Genomic DNA, 18995 nt, shown 5'->3' with positions numbered 1-18995 from the left:
TCAATCCCAGGACCCTGGAATCATGACCTGAGCTGAAGGTAGCCGCTTAACCGACTGAGCCACCCAGGTGCCCCTCCAGTAGACACTTTAAATATATGTGTTATAAAAATGTTTTGGAGGAGCACTTGGGTGGCTCAGTCTGTTAAGAGTCTGCCTTCGGCTCAGGTCATGATTCCAGGGTCCTGGGATTGAGCCCCACGACAGGCTGTCCACTCAGCGGTGAGTCTGCTTCTCCATCTCCCTGTGATCTTTCTCACTTTTTCTCTCTCTCAAATAAATAAAATCTTTTTTTTTTTTATGTTTTTTAAAGAAGAAGACTGTAAAGGACCCCTGAACAAGGTGTGGAGCTGCACTCTGCTAACGTAGCCAGTCCTAAAGTTTGAGGAAGTTCTTACTGTAAAGGAAAGTGATATTTGAGGAGCCAATATTATAAATAATAACAGTAGCTTCTATGTCTAAAGGGGTATTTTTGTTTGCTTAAGTAAGCTTTTCACCTAATGTGGGACTTGAACTCATGACCTGAGATCAAGAGTCACATGCTCTACTGAATGAGCCAGCCAGGTATCTCACTATGCAGTAAAGTTTTGTTACATGTCTGGCATTGAGCTAGGCATTTCAAATATACAGTAACATACCTATCTTGCAAGGTATGTATTATCTTCAGACTATAGATTTAAAAAAAAAAAAAACAGGTTATGACTACCCAGAGCCCCTCAGCTTTAAAAAAAAAAAATTTGTTCTTTCTAAAACTACAGTTTCTACATAGTTTTTGGTGTTCTGCTGTAGTTTGTCCTTTCATTGGAATATGATCTTACTTGACTTTGCGCAGGTTAAGAAACTGCAGTGATGTAACTTCAAGCATCTTTTTTGCAAACTCCTTAAAGTCAGTTTTGCTCCAAAACTGATTCAGGAGGCATCTCCACAAAGTTGCTGGCCAGCAATACTTGACCAAGGAGAGTCAAAGATAAGCCCTCTTGCAGAAAATGGATGCAAGAGGTATGCTGGATAGCTTCTGTCTTTCCTTCCAGATCATACTCCTCCCTCTTTATCTTTTTCTCTATCCTGGGAACTAACCTGCATGAAGTTCATCAATGGGCTCCCTGCACTTTGGCTTCTACTTTGATTCCGCCAACAGAGGCCTCTGGCAGGAGAGGAGGGAGAGAAAAAACTGGAATCAGTATATGGATTTCTCAGGTATCCTTTGATTAAAGGTCACTTCTCCTCTCAGTGCAGCCTTTCCTTCCAGTTCCAAATACCCGCTATCTCCCTTTGTCTTTTCAGGCCTAAGGCTCTTACTCGCTTCCAGTTACTGACCTGTCCTTTGCCCACACTTTTTAAAATCAGCCCTTCGTAATTTTGAGCATGTTGTCTGTTTTCGTATTGGGACCTTAATACATGTGGTAAAAGTAGGCAGTCTTTTGGATTCATAGGCTTTATATTTTATCCATGTACTTCAACCTTACTCTCATATATGTAACCTTAAATTCTTATGAGTCAACATATCTGAAGGTCAGCTACTGGATTAAATAGCAGAAAGTGACATACCTGTCTGGTTCCCAAGTGTGGGGTAGTGGCATCAAGGAGACATAAATTTGAGAGACAATAATAGCTCAGGCCCCTGTGACTTACCTCCCAAGGAACCCAAGACGCTAAACAGCTTTTCAAGCTCTGTGACTGTGGAACCTTCTGTGTTTCAGATCCCTAAAGTCTTAACACAAGCTGATGGACTCTGCCCACCGGGGCCCTGGTTTCTCCATAACCTCCCAGGATGCCTCTGAGAAATCAGCTTAGAAATCCCTAAGGGTGAGGACTTTATCCTCTTGTTGGCACACGCAGGTTTTTCTAAAGACAAAGTTTGAGCTAATACCCTAATTAAAAAAAAAAGTATCAACAGTATCCTTAACTATTTAAGTATCCTTAAATTAAGGAGTCATGTTTATCCCTCTGTTGTCAGGGACAATAATTTCTTTGAATTCATTCCCTTAGTTTATTATTCACTACTCTCTACCAGGATGAGATATTTCATGAGTATTATTGAATTGCATACTTCATAGCAGTCTACTTTATTTTGGGCAAATAACCTTTTCCTACAAAGCACTTAATTTAAACCTATATATTTATATGGTGCTTTATGACCTCCTGTTGGCATATATCCTTTACATGCTTTACAAAAGAAATTGAGGCACAGAGAAGTTAGTCCCACACAAAACTGTTAAGTGGCAGAGTCCAAGGACTGTTGCTCTCACTGCAACATAGCTGCTTTCACTAGAACTGAGAAGGTTCTGAGTCCAGCTCAGGCTCCCTTGGCTAGAGAAGTCACCATACTTTGTAAATGATCATCCTTCTTGATTAAAGTGAAACAAAGACTTTAACCTGTAAATTGCTTTTGCCTGCACCAAGTCAAAAGATTAACTTCTCTTTTGAGTCTATATTTAAACGTAAAGATGGGGCGCCTGGATGGCTCAGTCGTTAGGCGTCTGCCTTCGGCTCCGGTCAGGATCCGTCAGGATCCCAGAGTCCTGGCCTGGGATCAAGCCCCACATTGGGTTCCCTGCTCAGCGGGAAGCCTGCTTCTCCCTCCCCCTCTCCCCCTGCTTTGTTCCCTCTCTGGCTGTCTCTCTCTGTAAAATAAATAAATAAAATCTTTAAAACAACAACAGCAAAACAATGTAAAGATCATTTACCCCTTTGTTGTGACCATCTTCAGGGCAAGAACTGAAGTATTTGTGAGACTTGTCCCTCAGAAGGCTGAGAATGGCAGCAGCCCTAACATTTTTCTTTGTCCTGACTTTAACACCTTGGTTTGAAGAGGATAATGAAATTAGGTGATTGGAGAGTTGCTCCACTCCTTTCTTGCTCTCCTTCACTATCTAAGAAACTAGCAACGGTTTTAAAGCATCTTGGTTTAAGTAAGACATTCAAAGAGGAGGAAACTAAGACCTAAAGGACCTCTCCAACCTGGGGAAACAAGCTCCAAGCAGAGGCAACAAATTTGGCAGAACAAGGTGTGAGGAAAGTTCAGAGGGCGATTTTAAAAAACACCTTGAGGGTAAAATCTGTAAGTGAAGATCCTAAGGTTACAAAAGGAAACAGATTGCTTGGTAGAAGATCGCAAAGTTAGGACGCCTAAGTATGGGTTTGGAGGAGTCATCATCTCATAAGGTACTATGCTTTCTCCTTTAAAAACACTTTTACATACATTATAATTACTTGAGCCTCTCAAACAACCCCATTTTTCAGATGAGGAAATTGTGGCTTAGGGCAAAGTTTTGACTTGTGAGGATTACAGGAAATAAAGGGTGGAGCTAGACACAATCACGGTTCTTCACCAAATTGTTTTCAGGGGTTTCCTACTCAAGGCAGTCCTATGGCGAACGGGGAAAGGGAACTGCCAAGGCTTCCTTAGCTGCGGGGCTTGGGGCGGCCTCCAGGCGGCGCCAGTGCGACGGCGACCTAAGGCTCCAACTGAGCGGATACTCAGGCCACGCGCCGGTTAAGACCCGGACCTGTAAATCTGCAAAAGCAGCCACCGCCCGCGCGAGGCTTTAAGTGTCCTTAAACTCGAGGTAGTGGGCGGGGCAGATGATCCTGTCCGCCCCTCCCATTGGTCCCCGGGATAACAGACAGGTATCTTCAGCCAGCTCCAGCCAGAGAACGACAGAACAGACACTCGCTAGTCGATCCTCCGGGCGCGGGGCTGGAGCGCAGCCCGAGACTCCGAGACAAGAGGTTACGCATGCGTGCAAGGAAACACGCGCTCCTACGCCCCCTCCCGCTCTGAGAAAGGCGACTAACTGCTCCTTAGGGAACTACCAAGGGTAGACCCTACCACCAACAGGGCCGAATCCTTTGCCGTTCTTTGCAGCCTATCCATCCTGCGACCCACACTCTCCAAATTCTTTAGGACGAGATTTCCTGTTGTGAAACTTAAGCCACTTGCGCTGCAGCTTCATTTTATTTCTCAAAAAATACCCTCCCCCACCCCCATGGAACAGGCTATGAAAACATCCTCGATCCAGAAACGTGCTCCGGTGCCCTCCCTACCCCACCTAAGTTCTGCCGTGGGTCTCCTGGGCCCTGGTTCATCTCCACACACCATTTCTTCGCTTGCCTCCTTCAGGAAACCTTTCCTGATTAACCCCGGTGGGACCGCAGCCATCCCAATTACTCGGGAGAGAATGCAAGGCCAAGATGAAGGCAGAGATTCTGGGGCAGAGGCGCCTAGCGAGCGGACCGGTTCCCGCCCCGCCCCCTCCGCTAGGAAAGTCAGTCACGGCTCGGGGACACAGCTGTATTGGGAAGCGGAGGCTCCTACACAGTAGGAGGAGGCACGTCCCGGGAGGCCCGAGGACTCTGTACACAAACGCGCGCGCGGCCCCAGCCCCGTCGGTCTGTCCATCCGCCCTGCGGCCCGCCCGCGGCCCAGTCTATGGAGGAAGCCCGGAGGGGCGAGTTAAGGCAGCTTGGCTGAGGGAGGGGGGAGTGGGAGTGCGCCAGTTCCCCCCCGAAAAGCTGGCTCACTGAGGGGGCGAGCTTCTCACCTCCCACTCCTCTCTCGAGGACAGGGGGAAAGACGTCAATAAATAAACCCGAGGCGGGCTGGGACCCCGGGAGACTCTTAGAGTCCAGGAAGGCTGGAGGTGTGGAACACGGAGAGAGGGAGGGGCTCTGTCCTTGGAGATGCGACCAGGCTCTTGGCCTTTTGAGGGCACGGGCTTCAAGGGCGCCATCCGAGGACGTGGCGCAGCTCCCTTTTAAAAGTTAAAATGACTGCTGTTGGGGACAGCCGGCTGGGAAGAGGGAGAGACGAGGGGAAACTTAGGGGGCAGCTGGGGCTTCTCGACGTCTACCCTCTTCAGAGCGCGGCCCCGATACCCCTCTGGCCGGCCCAGGTACAGGAGATGTCTCCCGGGACCCCCGCAGTACCTGGAGGGCCCCCCCGAGGGGACCCGAGTGAGCAGGGCGGGGGGCGCCCGGTGCGTGGGGAAGGGCATCCTCCGACTGCTTCCGACCCCTAGCCGGGGAGCAGGGGCGGAGAGGGCGGGCCGGGAGGACGGCGCCGCCGCGCACTTCCCCTCGGGGGGTACGTCCAGCCTCAGCGGCGGACCGCACTCCCGCGGGAGGAGGCTGGAGCCCGCAAAGAGGGAGGGCGGCTCTGGTGGGAGTGACCGCGAGGTCAACGCTGCCACGGCCGGGGGCTCGGCCCCCTTCCTGGACGGCTGCGGGCCGTGCAGGTAGCGCAGCAGTTCTTCCAGGGTGGTGACTTCCACGGCCTGCCCGGGACAGCCGGGCGGTGGTGGCCTCACCAGCACTCGCGGCGCTGGCCCTCCCGCTGCGCTTCCGCCCCGCGCGCGGCCGGGGCCCTCCTTGGCGTTGTTCCCATTCTGGTTCCACTCCCAGGGCCCCCCAGCGTGGCGGAGGTGCTTGACGGGCAGCTCGGGCGTGGACTCCGGCGTGGGCAGGCAGGCCACCTCCGGCGGGGCTACGCCGTCGGGGGGAGGCAGGAAGGTGGTGTAGAGCTGGGGCGTCTGCGCCCCGTCTCCGTCCTTGGACGGCGGCAGCTCTGGGCCCGCCCCGTGTAGCCGGGCCAGGCTGCGAAGGGAGAGAGGGCGCGGGAGCCCCGGAGTCTCGACGTCCTTGCTCCGACGTCTGTGGGCTCGGCGACAGGCGCAGGAGACCAGGAGGCCAGAGACTGAGGCGCCCAGGGCGAAGGCTGCAGCAGCACAGGCCAGGAGGAGTGGGATGGGGACGGAGAGGGAGGCTGAGGCTGGGGGGAGGTCCCGGCGCACGCCTGCTGACCGAGAGGGGAGGAGGGAGGCTCAGCCAAGGTAGGTGGGCATGGGAGGGCAAGTTCGAGTTTCACCTTTCTGCTGCTGCTGCTCAGCTTCACTCCCGCAAGGGCTGACCGTCCTCATAATGACCTCCCCCGCCCCGGCCCTCAACACACACAGTCAGTCCACCACACTAGACCTCACACACAGGCTAGAGCTTGGGCCTGGGGAGTACCCATCCCAGCTCTGGGTCCTGTAGCCATGCCAAGAGCAAGTTCCAAACTCTGCCAGTGCAGAAGGCGGTGGGTCTGAGCAGCCCAGCTCTGGGGAGAGGAAGCTCCAAACAGGCATTAGTGAGCACCAAATGCGTCAGTGAGGGGCTTAGGATTCTTCAAGACTCACCAGCCCCACACTTCACTCCTATCCCTCCCAGCCAGCCCCCTTACCCTGAGTGTGAGCTCCAAGAGTGGAAGACTGGGGCCAGGGGTGGGCATCACTGGGGGGGCTGGGGGTCTCAGGGGAAGGGCCAGGACCCAGAAGCACTGGTAACAGAGACCAGGTCAGAGCCAGTGAGGCTCCTGTTTTCCACCTCTGACACCTGTTCAGTGCATCCTCCCCACCCCTGCCCCCACTTTGGAACCCAAAGGTCCAGAACTCCAGCCTCTACTTTCCTCTGGGCATGGGGAAAGGCTCACCATGCAGGACATTCTTTCATGTATTTTTTTCAAAAACTATTTATTAAGCACCCTACTGTGTGCCAAGCACCGAGCTCTATGCGGGCTGTTTGGAGGATGCCAGCCCTCATCTGAGACCCAGTGTGTGCGGGCAGCTGTCTGCTGCTGCCACGGAGCACAGACGTGGGTGCGTGGGGGCCGAGTAAGGGAAGATGGCGTTGGGATAGGCAGACTCACCATAAGCAGAATCCCCTGTGCCAGACTGACTCCCAGTAGCTCCATCTATGAAGAAGGAAGGCAGAGAGTGACGATGGAGGTGGGGGGTGGGGGGGCCGGGGTGGTAGCTTCATGAAGAACCGAAGGGGGCAACTGCCACAGAAGTACGTAAGCCCACACCTGGGCTGTAGCTGATGGCCATCACAGCCTTGTGCAGCTATGGCTATGGCTGTCCCAGCCCTCTTTACCTTGGCAGTCGCCATGCTCCGTGAATTCCTGGTTCCCAGCTGGGTCCACATCAGTCCTAGCAGGAGACGGAGGTATCGTAGGGTGGTTACATATCTTGCCCCCAGCCCCCACCCTGGCCCTGAGCTTCTTCTTTGAGTGGGGCAAATAGAACTTTCTCCTCGGGAGATTTGGGGGCCCCTCACTTACCCACCAGGTCCCCTGATATCCACACAGCCTCTGGAGCTGTGCCATCCACAGTATGGGTCCTGAGAAGCCAGGCAGCTCCTGAGGAAACGGAGTCATATGAGGCTCACCGCTCTAATCCCATCCCATGGCCCTGTCCTTCCAGCTCTCACCCTGGCCTGCAGGAGGCCCCTGGCCCCATGTTCCCATCTTGCCCTGTCCCAATGCCTGTTCTAGGCCCTGGGCACTGCCCACCTGCACAATGCCCAGTGCACCCTTCTCTCCCAACCACCCCCTGCATTTCCCTGCCGCACCTTCCCCCATGCCTGTGTTCCTGGGCTCCTGTTGGCCCTGGGGGGGGGGGGGGTCAGGCCCCTCTCACCTCCGACAGGCCCCGTGCTGGGCACACCGGCTGAGAGGGAGGTAGATGATGCAGCCAGAAAAAGCCACAAAGAGCCTGTGACCTTCAGTGTCCAGCTCCAGCCCTATGACCCGCCGTGCCGTTTGGGTGGCCCGCTTCCCACTGCACCTAGGGTGAGGCAGGAAGGAATCAGAGATGGGACAGGGGAGGCTCTGTTCTCCCTGGGTCAGTTAAAGAACAGAAGGTGGGGAGGTGCCCAAGACTACAACTCCCAGGGTTGCCCCACCACACTATCTAGCTTCTTACCAAACCCCTCTACCCTATAGCTTCGGCCACGTGGAAGCCAGCGTTGGAGTCCCCACCATATCCCCACATCCCAGTCTACCAGCTCACTTCCCATTCCTACTCTGCAGGGTGATGGTGGGGGGACGGGGAACACTGCCAGACCAAGGCCTCACCTGGAGGGGCTGTAGGCATTGATTTCCTCCAGCAGGATGGGCTCACGTCCTCCAGAGGGCCCCCCCGGGGGCAGCACCTTCAGCACGGTCCCATCATTGGAGCCCAGGAACAGGACTGTGGTGTTCCTGTAGGGACCAGCCCTACCATCCACAGCTAACTGGGTCAGTAGGGCCCTGGAGGGACAGGCCTCAGTCAGGGCCACCCGACTGATGGAATCCGGAGTGTCTCAAGGACAGTCCATGTATCCTGGTGCGTACTCCTGGGTCCTTCCCCCCGCCCAGACGTTCCTTCGTACCTCTCTCCCTCCATGTTCGTGGGTTCTTCCTCTTACCAATGTGACTGACCCGTGTGAGGTCAGAGGAGAGTGGCTAGGGCGTGGGGGTTGGTCAGCAGTTGTTCTTTTAGCAGCATACCTGCTGGTGAGGGTGAGCAGAGGCTGATGGGTGGCCGGTGGCACAGCGGGGTCCAGCAGCGGGTGAGCCTTGATAAAGGTCAGGACATCATCGGGTAGGTCTCGAGAAGAGGGAAACAAGGCAGCCACACCGACTCCAGCACAGGATCCTGGCCTGGGAGGCACATGGGAAGGGGCAGCGTTAGGACAGGGAGCCAGGGCTCAGTTAGGCTCTGTGCCACCCACCAACTGCTCTCAGACACGGATTGGTAACCCGTGCTCTCTCCCTTCACACAGACGTTCACACTACCGCTTCCCCCTTCTCTGCAGCTCACCAGTCCCATGCCAGCCCGCTGAGCCCTCTCCCCAAAATCCCACAGACCCTCTCTTCAAAATCCCATATGGGAACTCGCTGCTTGCTTCTGCCCCGACCCCCAAAAAACCACTCTCATCCTGGGTACCTGGGGGAGGGAACCCTGTCCTCAGACACAGGTGTCCAGGCCCCATCCAGACTCCTCTGCTCCTTGAACTTGCCCTCAAACCCATGCTCGATATCATCCAGGTAGAAGGCACAGACTGCAGAGCCAGGGATGCTGAAGGAGCCAGAAAAAGATGCGGGCTAGGTGTTGGAAGGGATCACACAGCTCCTCCCAGGCGAGACGGCAGCTAACCTTAAGCACCATGTTAGGGGGCGGAGCCTGAGAGGGTGAGGCAGCCCCCTGGGGGCCATGCTGGGAAAAAGAAGATCAGAACAGCAAGCTGGCTTTGAAGGGAGTTTCCCCTCCAGGTAGGGGCATCGGAAGGCTTTGAGAGGGGAGCTTGGACGCTGGTGGGACAAGGACAGATTGGACCACATTGGTTAGTCTAGTACTAACCTATTGGTCTGGGTGGTGAAGACCCCAAAGAGAGCGGAGCGGCCATACAAGTCCACAGGCCCGGTTAAGGCCTGTAAGACGTCAAAATAGAAGGTAGAGTCCCCAGGGACAGAGCAGTTGAGCCTCAGCTTCAGGAAGGATGTCCAGTGGCGGTCCAAGGCCCGAGGCGAGCCACCCATGTCACGCTTACACACACGGGCCACTCGGGAGAACTGTACCTGGGGGAGGAGAGCAGGGGATGCGGAGAACAGTGAGGGCCTCAGGGTGCAGGTGTTGGGGGTATCTGGGAGCACCAAGGGACAGACGCCAGGGCCACAGCAAAGCAAGGGTGTAGTGTGGTAGATCAGACTGGGTCAAGGATGAGGGACACAGCAGGATGTGGGGGCAACTCCAAGTTGGGGCTCAGAGTCCAGGGGATTGTGTGGTGGACATGAGGGCCAGCAGCTCTCCCCCGACTCTGACTGGCTCCTCAGGATCAAGCAGAACCCTCTAGCTACCCCCACTGGGGCCCACCTCCTTACCCTTCCCAGCCGGGCATTCTCCACAGAGACCTCCCGGAAAAAGAAGTAGACATGGTCTCCATGCTCCAAGGCGTGGACAAAGTGTGGCTCTGAAAGGGGAAATGGAATGGTACGCTCAGAAACGCCCAGCCCCAAGCAGCCTCTTGCCTTGGCATACACGAACCATATCAGCGGCCATCTGCCCACTTCCTGCCACAGTCCTCCCCCTGCACCTCCTCCCCACGAGCAGCCAACCTCCCCCAGGCCCGGCCCTGACCTCTGAGCCACTTGGAGTCGTACTTGGCCGAGCGGAGTGGGGGCTGAGGCCCGAGACTTCTGTAAACTACAGCATCACTGGCCTGGAAGTCCGCAGCGGTGGCTGAGTAAAGACTGCCCTCTGGAGGAGTGGGTAGGGTGGGGTCAGGTGAGGGCCCAAGGACTGGCTCTTCTGGGGTCGCCTAACCCAAGGCTTGGGTCTCCCTCAGCCTGACCCTGCCCCCAGCTCAACCCTGCACTCAGGAGCATGGGCAAAGACCAAATCGGAAGAAAGGCTAAGGCTGGAGCCCCCTCCTGCCACAGGCCCGCTTCTTACACGCCTAGGTGCACACCTGCAAAGACAGCCACGTTGGACTGGGTGGCATCAAAGGGGCATCGAGCCTGCCCACTCAGCTCTTCACCCTCCTGCTGCAGCGAAGTTATCTGGAGGCAGAGGGAGCAGGTTCTTAGAATCCTTGGGGTCTTGGAGTCTAGCTCCACAGCCCACTCCCTCATGTCCCCTTGCCTCTTTCCCCCACCCCTTCTGGACCCTTGCACTCGGCACTCCCAATCCACCGTGGCTGGCCCGTCCGTCCCCACCAAACTGGTCGCCCATCTTGGGTTCTCTTCCCACTCGCATCCTGACCCCACTGCCACCCGCCTCCGCCTTTGTACCCCATAGCTGCGGCACACGGGGCTGAATGAATTCGTTCCACAGGCAAGGAGTGTCTGAGAGTCCCAGGGAACAAGAACACGAATGTAGTTGTGGCACTCGTCCTAGAGAATCCAAAATTCTAGGTCAGCAACTGGAGTCCCTACGACTGGGACAGGGGGCCTCGGACGTAAGACAACCTCCCTGCAGCCAGTCATAGCAATGTGGGCAAAGTCCCAAGTAAGCTAATCACTGCCCCGCAACCTCAGGCAAATTCTTGGGCCTGCTGGAGCCTCACTTTTCCGGGAAGGAAGGTGAAAATCATTCATTCCCTTTCCTGCACATTTCCCCCATGGCCTGAGATGGAAGTGGGTGGGAAAGCGGGCACAGTGCAGGACCGCTTGGACAGAGCCTGGAGGCAGGAAATTCTCCCCTTGGAATTCTCCTCCCACTCCTCACCGTCAGCTTTCCCCGTACAGCACAGTTCTCCATGTCTTGACTCCGCCATGTCAGATACTGAAGGGACAAGTAAAGGAGGGAACATCATGGGGCAACCTGGAGGTCCCCTCACATTATGGCTCCTTTTGGAGTCCTCGTCCCTCCCCCCGCCCCACTTTATCCCCACCGGACAGCTCCCAGCCTCATCTCCAAGCCTGCACCTCCTCCCACGCGCCCCTCACCTTGTTGGGCACCAGCCCTGTTCCTTCTTCCTGAGCTTGAAGATCAAAGGAGAAAACGTGATCCCTGAAGGGACAGGTAAGGAGGGATCAGAGCCAAGCCAAGGCACCCCACCTGAGCTCCTTAGCACCCACCCTGCTCAGGTTCAGCAGCTCAGAGACAAACAGTGCAGACCTCCTGCCCTCTGTCCTCCCCCTTACTCCATGCCTTGGCATTTGTGCTCTGGGTCCAAGCATGTCCATGTCCCATGGCTTGTACACCTGCATGTGTCCCCTGCAAGATGCTGCAGTGGCCATGCAGGTCCCATGGCTGCCCAGGAGCATGCATGTTGGCCCCACAACTGTGCCACGGTCAGTTTACCGGGCAGCCACTAGCAAGGTCCGGTTCAAGGTCAGGAATTTCTGAAAGTCCAGCCCAAGTTCTGCAACCACAGCATCATCCTCCAGGCCCCGGAACCAGGATAATGGGGAAGTACCTGGAAGACACAGAGATGTGGAGGATGAAGGCCAGCCAGACCTCCCTTCTTCAGTATCCTTCCCGACAAGACAAAGCTCAGCTGTGGACGTCGTGGAAGAGCGAGGTGAGTTGTAAGGTAAAGCTATCAATACAACTATTAATACAACTATTAATAAAATAATGCTTGCTCACTCTGAGCACTTAACTTCTGCCAACCACCCTGTTAGTACTTGAGAAGTGCCTCGTTTAAATACAGCTCTGTGAAGGAAGTACTAATAGTGGCCCCATTTTACAGATGAGAAGCCTATGGCCTTGAGCCATTAAGGAATTCGCATAGCTCGAATAGCTTGGAAGTGGCAGGTACTGGGGTTCCGAGTCAGGTCTGTCTGACTCCAAAGCTGAACTCAGTTCCTTCTGGGGAGGACAGTGTGGGGGCGGGGGGGGGGGTGGCGAGTGCTCCTCTCTAGTTCCCACATCTCACGCTGTCCTGTCTGGAGCACTTACTCCATTTCTCCCAGCCCTTAAAGTTCTTCAGAGGCCACCTCAGCCCTCCCTGGTTCCAGCCTCCCCGACCCACTCTGGCATCCACGGGCCTGACCATGGGCCTGACCATGGCGACCAAGATCTTCAGCGCTCCAAGGGAGCTCAGAGTTCAGGGATTGATGTCTTAGCTTAGATTGATGTCTTAGCTTAGGCTAGTGTCTGGCACACAAAAGTGCTACTCTTATCCCCCAATCCTCACTCCCAGGGACCCAGCTGCGGTTCTTTGATCCTCAGAATTACTCAAAATCCTACATAAATAACAGGAACTTGCAAATAAAGTTTTTTCCTCTCAGAAAAAAAGTGGGTGTATGGTTTCCCTCACAGCAGGACCCTGGCTCAGTTGTGGCACAGATGGTGGAGAGGGAGGTGAGAGGTGTGGGGGCACCACCGAACCAGCCCCAAGCCTTCGTTGTGTAACTAATAATAATAGCAAACACACAGAAAACACTGAGTGTGTGCCAGACAGCGTTCTCGGCCCTTTCCGAGGATGCCCTCACTTAATCCCTAAATAACTCTAATGAGGGAGAACACTATCTGTTACCTTCATTCTGCAGATGAGGAGACCAAGGCAAAGAAAGGTGAACCACCTCAACCGAGGTCCTGCAGCTCCCAAGCAGCTGGGCAGGGATTCAAACCAGCTAAGGTATGTGGTCCGGCTGGGTTGTCAACCCCCTAACTGGGTCTGTGTTGTCAACCCCTGCACAACAGTGTGGCCTCAGAGTGCAGCAAGTGGGCCCAGCAGTGATGGGCGACAGGCTTGAGTGCCCCCCCCCCACCGCCGTCCACTTCCCTCTGCTGCGTATCTTCCTGCACCTCACCTCCCACACTCCCTCCTCCCTTGCTGGGGTCTTGAGTGCTGAGCTCACACAACAGGGGAGTGGGTGGAGGGCACTCACCTTGCAGGTCAGAGGTCAGCAGAGGGAGGGGGTCCTGGGGAAAGGCCGCCTGGGTGTGGGGAAGTGAGAGCAACAGCAGCAGGAGCAGCAAAGGCATGAAGTGGGGGGCACGGGGCATCCTGTGCGGGGCAGCTCAGGCCCCAGGGGGTGCCCCCTCACCCATATGCCAGCCCTGGAAGGAGACAGAGAAGAGTGGGGACGGGGCTGAATCCTTCACCCTTAACACTTGGCAGGCTGCTCCCCTGATCTATCCCCAGAAGACCCTGTGGGCTGGGGGAAACAACCCTTTCTCTGGCACTGCCTCGGTCCCAGCCAGCTGTCACTGTCACTCAGGGCGTTTCCCTCTCCAACTGGCCCAGACTGGCTAGTGTGAGGCCTGCAGGCGTGACCCCAGGTAAGGACAGGACACACCCGCTCCCCTTCCAAGCCTTCTCACTCAGCCTCCTCTCTTCTCTCCTGACTGGGCCTGGGACATTCGGTAGGTGACACCTCCTGGCCCCCCCTCTTGCTAACCCCTTCTCAGTTATAATTAGACACCAAAGCCTTAAAATTATAAATAGTGACTCCTTGGCACTGGGAGGAGGAAGAGGGCACCATGTCTGCCTCCCCCTCCCTCACAGACCCCTGCGGCACCCTGGGAGCCATGCAGGCACTGTGCCCAGGCAGAGGCAGCTGCGAGGAAGCCATCACCCTTGATAGGGGTGAGGAAGAACAGAGTGGGGGGAGGAAACCTAGGGTTCATCGTCCTGGTCTAAGTTCATGGTTCAAGGGATCTTCCCATTGCTGGGGAGAAGCTGGGTGGGGAAGAGAGTGGTGGTGGGGGGCTGCCTTAGCCAAAAATGAAGCTGCATCAAAGCCAGATCAGAGGCTAAATTTAGCTCTGGCTGCAGCTGTCTGCCCGACCACTGTGCCCCCTCCCAGCTTCTTTAGCCCCCTGTTCCCTCCTGGCTCCGAAGAACCAGTGCTCACACTTGCCGAGGAAGAGCAGAACCACCCCCCTACGAGGAGCCAGGCAGGGAACTGGCTGTCCTGGTGAGGAGAAACGGCTGCACATATATGTCCCTCTCCCTTCCTTCCCTCTTCGGGCTGCCTCAAAATGGAAATATAAATAATTCAACAACAGGCAGGCAACGGTAGCCCAAAGTCCAGGAAAAGATGGATATGGTCGAAGGGACAGGAGACAGCCTTCCTTCCCACCAATCAGCACCACGGCCCAGCCCCAGAGGACCCAGGTGGAACCCTGTGGGAGGTGTACACCAGCTTCCTGCCCTCCTTCCCCTCGAACTGGAGTGAGGGGCTCAACCGCTCTGAAATCAGGGCAGGAAGGGTGAGAATCCTTTCTTGCTGTGAACAGACTGCTATTCTTCACCCATCCTTAGGTGCTCATCCTGCCGTGTCCCCTAAACAAGCGACCCTGGGCTTCCAGGACCAGCCCATTCTGTCTCCCCAATTCCACTCTTGAAGCCAGGACCCAAGTGTACCCCACCCCCAGTTCAGCGTCACTGGTGGGGAGGCTGACGTCAGATGGGGTCCCAAGAGGGCTGGAGGAGGGGAAGGGGTAGGAACACCTAATGATGACCCCCCCCCTCCAGGGACAGAGCAGTCATCTGCTAACTAACGACCCCCTGGTGCTGAAAGGCCAAGCCTCCCTAATGGCGCACCCCCCCCTCCCCGGCCATGTTTCCGGATGCTGTTGGTCCCAAGGGAAGAGAAAGGGACACAGCCGGTCTCCTATCCTCCCCCTCCAAGTTGCCCTGGGTAACTGGTATCTTCACCCAGGAAACAACTTTGGTCTCTGGCAAGTGGGGAGAACAGCCAGACCCTCTTCCTGTTCCCAGGCCATGCCAGCTTCCATCTCCTGCCCTCAGGAGCTGCTGCCCTTTCCTTACCTGGGGTGATGACTCCTGTGGGGGTTTGAGGGGGATAGGAGACCTCTGACCTGATGGAAGAAGGGACAGGAGGGAAGAAGCTTAGCTACACCTCTTTACCACATCCCTTAAAAGAAAATGTGAAAATTCAGAAGTCTACTGAGGCCAGGGTAGGGGATGTGCTGCCCTGGAAGAGTGTGTGTGGGAGGGCGCGGGGTGGGGGGGAGTTGACGTTGAGCTTGATTGCAAAGGTGCTGGCCGCTTTGTGCCTAAAGATGTGAGGGCAGGGGCTGGGGCTGGCTCCTAGCCAGAAGCTCCTGAAATTGCACGACCAGTTCTGGGGAAAAGGTTGACTGGGAGAGTTTGTGGGGGCAGGATGACCACTCCCACATTAAAACCCTCAGAATCCAGCAGGCTTCTCCGCAAAAGCGCCCTAGCTGGGGACAATAGAGGCTAATTTGCATCTCATTTACATGCTCTTCATTTCTAGGCAAAATGCTCTGATAGCAAGCACCCCCAGCCCCTTTCTTCTTCCCCAGAGAGCAGGTCCTGCCTCCCTCCCACCCAATGTCTCTGCACCCCACCCCCCAACTTAGACTGGATTAGTCCAGCCTCTGAAAACACTTGGTTGGCCTTTGCATTGGCCCCCTAGATTTAAGTATAATATATCTTTAAGAGGGCTTCCCATATCTGTTTTTGGAGAAGCAGTATCTAAGAGCAGTCCCCATCCCACTCCAGGCCTGGGGAGAGGCTTACTCTGCTGGGACCAACCCCAGCTGCATAATACCCTCCATCTGAGGCAAATGAGGGGGGATGGCTGGCTGTCTCTATCTCCCCTTCCAAGGTCCTCCCTTTGCTGGGAGAGGAAACAGCCCTTCTCTCTCCTCCTGGCCCTTGCAGCCACCTCTGGGGAGTGGTCAGGTCATAGCCAGAGTCATAAGCAGGAGTCTTGGGGGAGGCTGGGGAAGGGATGGAGAAGGGGAGACTGGGCTGGGGACAATAGCAGGAAGCTCTCAGGCTGGTTGCCCGCCCCAGTGCACCTTCCTCTGGGGGAGTAGAGGAGAGGTAGAGGGGGTGAGGGGCGCTCGGAGAATCCTCGAGGAACAGGCTGAAGGCGCCTTCCCTTCTCCAAGACATTTCCCCCACCCCCAGCCCTTGGCTCCTACCCTTCCCTCCTTCCTACCCAGCCCCCAACCAGGATAATCCAGGTGTCTAGACCCTGGCATAAGGTGGGCCCAGGGCCAGGGGCTCGACGTGTCTCCCCTTCACTGGATCTGGGGCTCCGAGAGGGGCGGGTAGCAGAGTCTGGGCCGGGACCGGGTCCCAGAGCCACGTTAGCGGGAGGAGGGGCTGGAGGGGCCTGCGAGCGCAGACAGAGTGGGGATGGGAGCGGGGATTGAGGAGCGGAGGCGGGTGTCCGAGGCCAGAGAAACAGGGCCAGAGGCTGGGAACCGAGGAGGGCAGGCCTGGGACCAGCGCTGAGCGGGGTCCTCGGGCTCAAGGTGCAGTCGCCAGCCAGGCTCTTCTCCTTCGGAGACCCCGGTCTAACAAAGCCCCGGGGCGAGTGGGGTGAAGGGCACGGGGACTGTTGTTTCTCTGGGGGGCCCCCCTTCCCCGACTCTGCCCAAGCCAACCCCCTGAGAGGTGCTCAGACTCCCGTTTGCACAAGGACGGAGGTGCAGGCGTCACACCAAAGTCCGGAACGACGCGTCCCCCTCCCCATCCCTGCAGGGAGTCCAGTTCTCCGCGGGTCTCAGAGCCTTAGTTTTCCTGCTGGGGAGTCAAGGGACCAGATTTCCCACCCTCTGTACGGTGCGCGCCTCAAATAATCGCCTTTCGCGCTCCCCAACGCAAAGGACGCTGCTCGGAGAAACCCGGTAGGAAGAGGCGCCCGGACCCTGCGCCCAACAGTGCACTGACGGGGTTCGGCCACGGTCCCCTCCTCCCTCCGTGCACCCCAACTCTGCTGACCCTCTCCGTCAGGCAGGCACACAGCGCGCTGGCACCCTCCCGGTTCCCTCTCGCACTTCGGAAGGTTGTCCCCAGCCTGCGGCGCCCCGGGTCCTCCTCGCCTCCCTGCAACCCCATCCCCGCTCCGGGGTACTTGCTCCGAGATCCGGGTCAGCGGGACCAAGATCGCAGCGGGCGGGCAGCGGCCCCGCACCGCGCCGAGTTCGCAATCCGTGATTGGGGCTCTGGCGAGACGTGACGAGCGTCCGAATAGGATGGAGCTCGGATCCGACCTCGCGGGTGCAGTCGGGTCGGGCGAGTCCTGGGTCCCAGTCGCAGCCCCGACTCCCGCCGCGGCTCGGCGCAGGAAAACAATGCGACCGCCCGGGGCTCTGGGCCGGGCCCCAGCCGCCCCGCCCGCCTCCCGACTGGCCCCGCCTCCGGTCCGCCTCTGAGTCACCGCAACCAGTCCGGCTCTCAGAAGCTGTCTGGACACCGCCTTCTCGACACCTCTCCACCAGTAGTCCTTCTTGGGGGAGGAGCGTAAGAGGCACCGCCCACCGAGAGGGCCAGGCCGGGAGGCTGAGCCTGAGACCCAAGGCAGGCGCGAGATGGAGAGACCCGCGGACCGTCGCTAAGACTCAGACGGAGGGGATCACATGCTTTAAAATGGAGAGGCCTCGGGAAGAAATCTCACAAGAGAGGGAGGAAGAGAAGCTGGAAGGAGCGACAGACGAAAAACCCGGAGACCTCGGCTGGGCTGAGCTGTCAGAGCCGCGCGACTTTACCTCCCTCCTTTCTCCCCAGGGGCTTTGGCTATCCTGCTTCCGCTTTGAGAGTCTCCCCCCTTAACCTCTACTCTGCCCCAACTCTCTATCCCTCCTCTCTACTGTTTTTACCTCAACCTCCTTATGTCTACCCATATGCCTCCTCCTGTATTCATCATGACCCCAATAAGGGAGGCCTAGCATGCACTTGAGGGCTTGAGGCCTGGAAAAGGAAAGGAAGATGTCACCAGGAGGTTTTTCTTGTCCCCATCATCTCTTCCCCTCCCACCCTAACTGTCAGAGCAGCATGGGCTTGGGCCACTAGGCCAGGAACTAGGGAGCCAGGAAGCCAGGGTCACTGGCAATCAGGCTGTTGGTTGATGGAAGAGGACAGGTGAGTGGGGCTCAAGCCAAAAGAGAGATGTGGAGATTGGGACAAACTGACTCAGAGAATCACACAGAAAGAGGTGTAAGGTGGAGACTCCAAAGAGGGAAAGTAACCAACTGTCCCAACCCCACATAGCCTGACTGGGCCCCAGATACAGGATTAGTGTTGTTCCATCTTCCTTTAGAGGGCCCTGGAAATTTCTTCAGACAGCAAAACTGCTCCTTCTCCATCTCCACCCTCCACAAAGACCCTTTGATTCTGGGAAGGTCAGCAGGGAGGGAGAATGAGACTACTTCAGACAGCACTGCTTGGCTCCCACCTTGGTATTGCCTTCTTAGATTTTTCCCTGCGTGGGGGCTGGGACAAAAGACGTTCTCAAAATTCCCAGGATAGTGGGTGGCCTGGGAGATATTGGCATTCTTGGATAGTTTTATCTGAGTGGGCACCTCCTTTCCCCTCCTCCTACATACTAGTCTCTGAACTGGAGGAGAGGAGGGGCAGGAGTTTGCTACTTATGGCCAGTCTTTACTGAACTGAGATCAGGATGGGTAGCATCGCTGATAGGGCTAAGCCTCAGAGCGAGTAACCAAGAAATATAAACACACACACACATGCACACACACACAGAGACATGGAGATGGAAGACCAGGTGAACCAGTGAGACTAATCAGAAACAACAGAACAATACTTACACAAGGCTAATTACAGAGGGTCTTGGGTCCAAGGCAATTCAGTGTTTTAAAGGTTGTAAAGAGGTTTTGGGAGAAAGACAGCTCAAAATATAGAGGCACTTGGAGGTTGAAAGAAATCTCTCCAGCTCTTAGCAAGGACTTAGGTAATCAACTTTATGCTCATTAAATAGATTAGTGAATGGAGATTGAGGT

General features: G+C 56.1%; 1 protein-coding gene across 2 annotated transcripts; it reads right to left on the bottom strand.

Moving 5' to 3' along the window:
* Window positions 1-3914: 3914 nt before the first annotated feature.
* On the bottom strand, window positions 3915-17321 carry SEMA6C (semaphorin 6C). Of its 2 annotated transcripts, XM_080801851.1 has the most exons (20): window positions 17115-17321; window positions 15028-15077; window positions 13139-13310; window positions 11604-11718; window positions 11246-11309; window positions 11025-11081; window positions 10589-10690; window positions 10267-10357; window positions 9936-10055; window positions 9680-9768; window positions 9159-9376; window positions 8745-8876; window positions 8306-8458; window positions 7892-8065; window positions 7455-7601; window positions 7097-7174; window positions 6910-6965; window positions 6683-6727; window positions 6218-6313; window positions 3915-5791 (listed from the first exon to the last, which is right to left on the bottom strand). In XM_080801851.1, exons 3-20 carry the CDS (start codon window positions 13254-13256, stop codon window positions 4755-4757), a joined length of 2892 nt encoding a protein of 963 aa, XP_080657977.1. In that variant the 5' UTR covers window positions 13257-13310; window positions 15028-15077; window positions 17115-17321; the 3' UTR covers window positions 3915-4754. The 2 variants fall into 2 exon arrangements, with proteins under 2 accessions (XP_080657977.1, XP_080657978.1); XM_080801852.1 differs by lacking the exons at window positions 6218-6313; window positions 15028-15077; window positions 17115-17321 and having other exon boundaries at window positions 3927-5791; window positions 13139-13258.
* Between the last annotated feature and the right edge of the window lie 1674 nt (window positions 17322-18995).

The sequence above is a fragment of the Martes martes genome (assembly GCF_963455335.1).
Source record: "Martes martes genome assembly, chromosome: 4".
In the NCBI taxonomy this organism is placed as follows: Eukaryota; Metazoa; Chordata; class Mammalia; order Carnivora; family Mustelidae; genus Martes; species Martes martes.
The sequence above is the reverse complement of the archived record's forward strand: the minus strand, read 5'-3'. Positions and strand labels throughout refer to the sequence as shown.

Excerpts from the sequence above, each read along its gene's own strand:
- SEMA6C (XM_080801851.1), bottom strand. The coding sequence starts at position 13,256 with ATGCCCCGTGCCCCCCACTTCATGCCTTTGCTGCTCCTGCTGCTGTTG. Across the intron at positions 10,056-10,266 it reads CAACGTGGCTGTCTTTGCAG|AGGGCAGTCTTTACTCAGCC; the intron begins GTGTGCACCTAG and ends CCACTCCTCCAG. Across the intron at positions 8,459-8,744 it reads GACAGGGTTCCCTCCCCCAG|GCCAGGATCCTGTGCTGGAG; the intron begins GTACCCAGGATG and ends TGTGCCTCCCAG.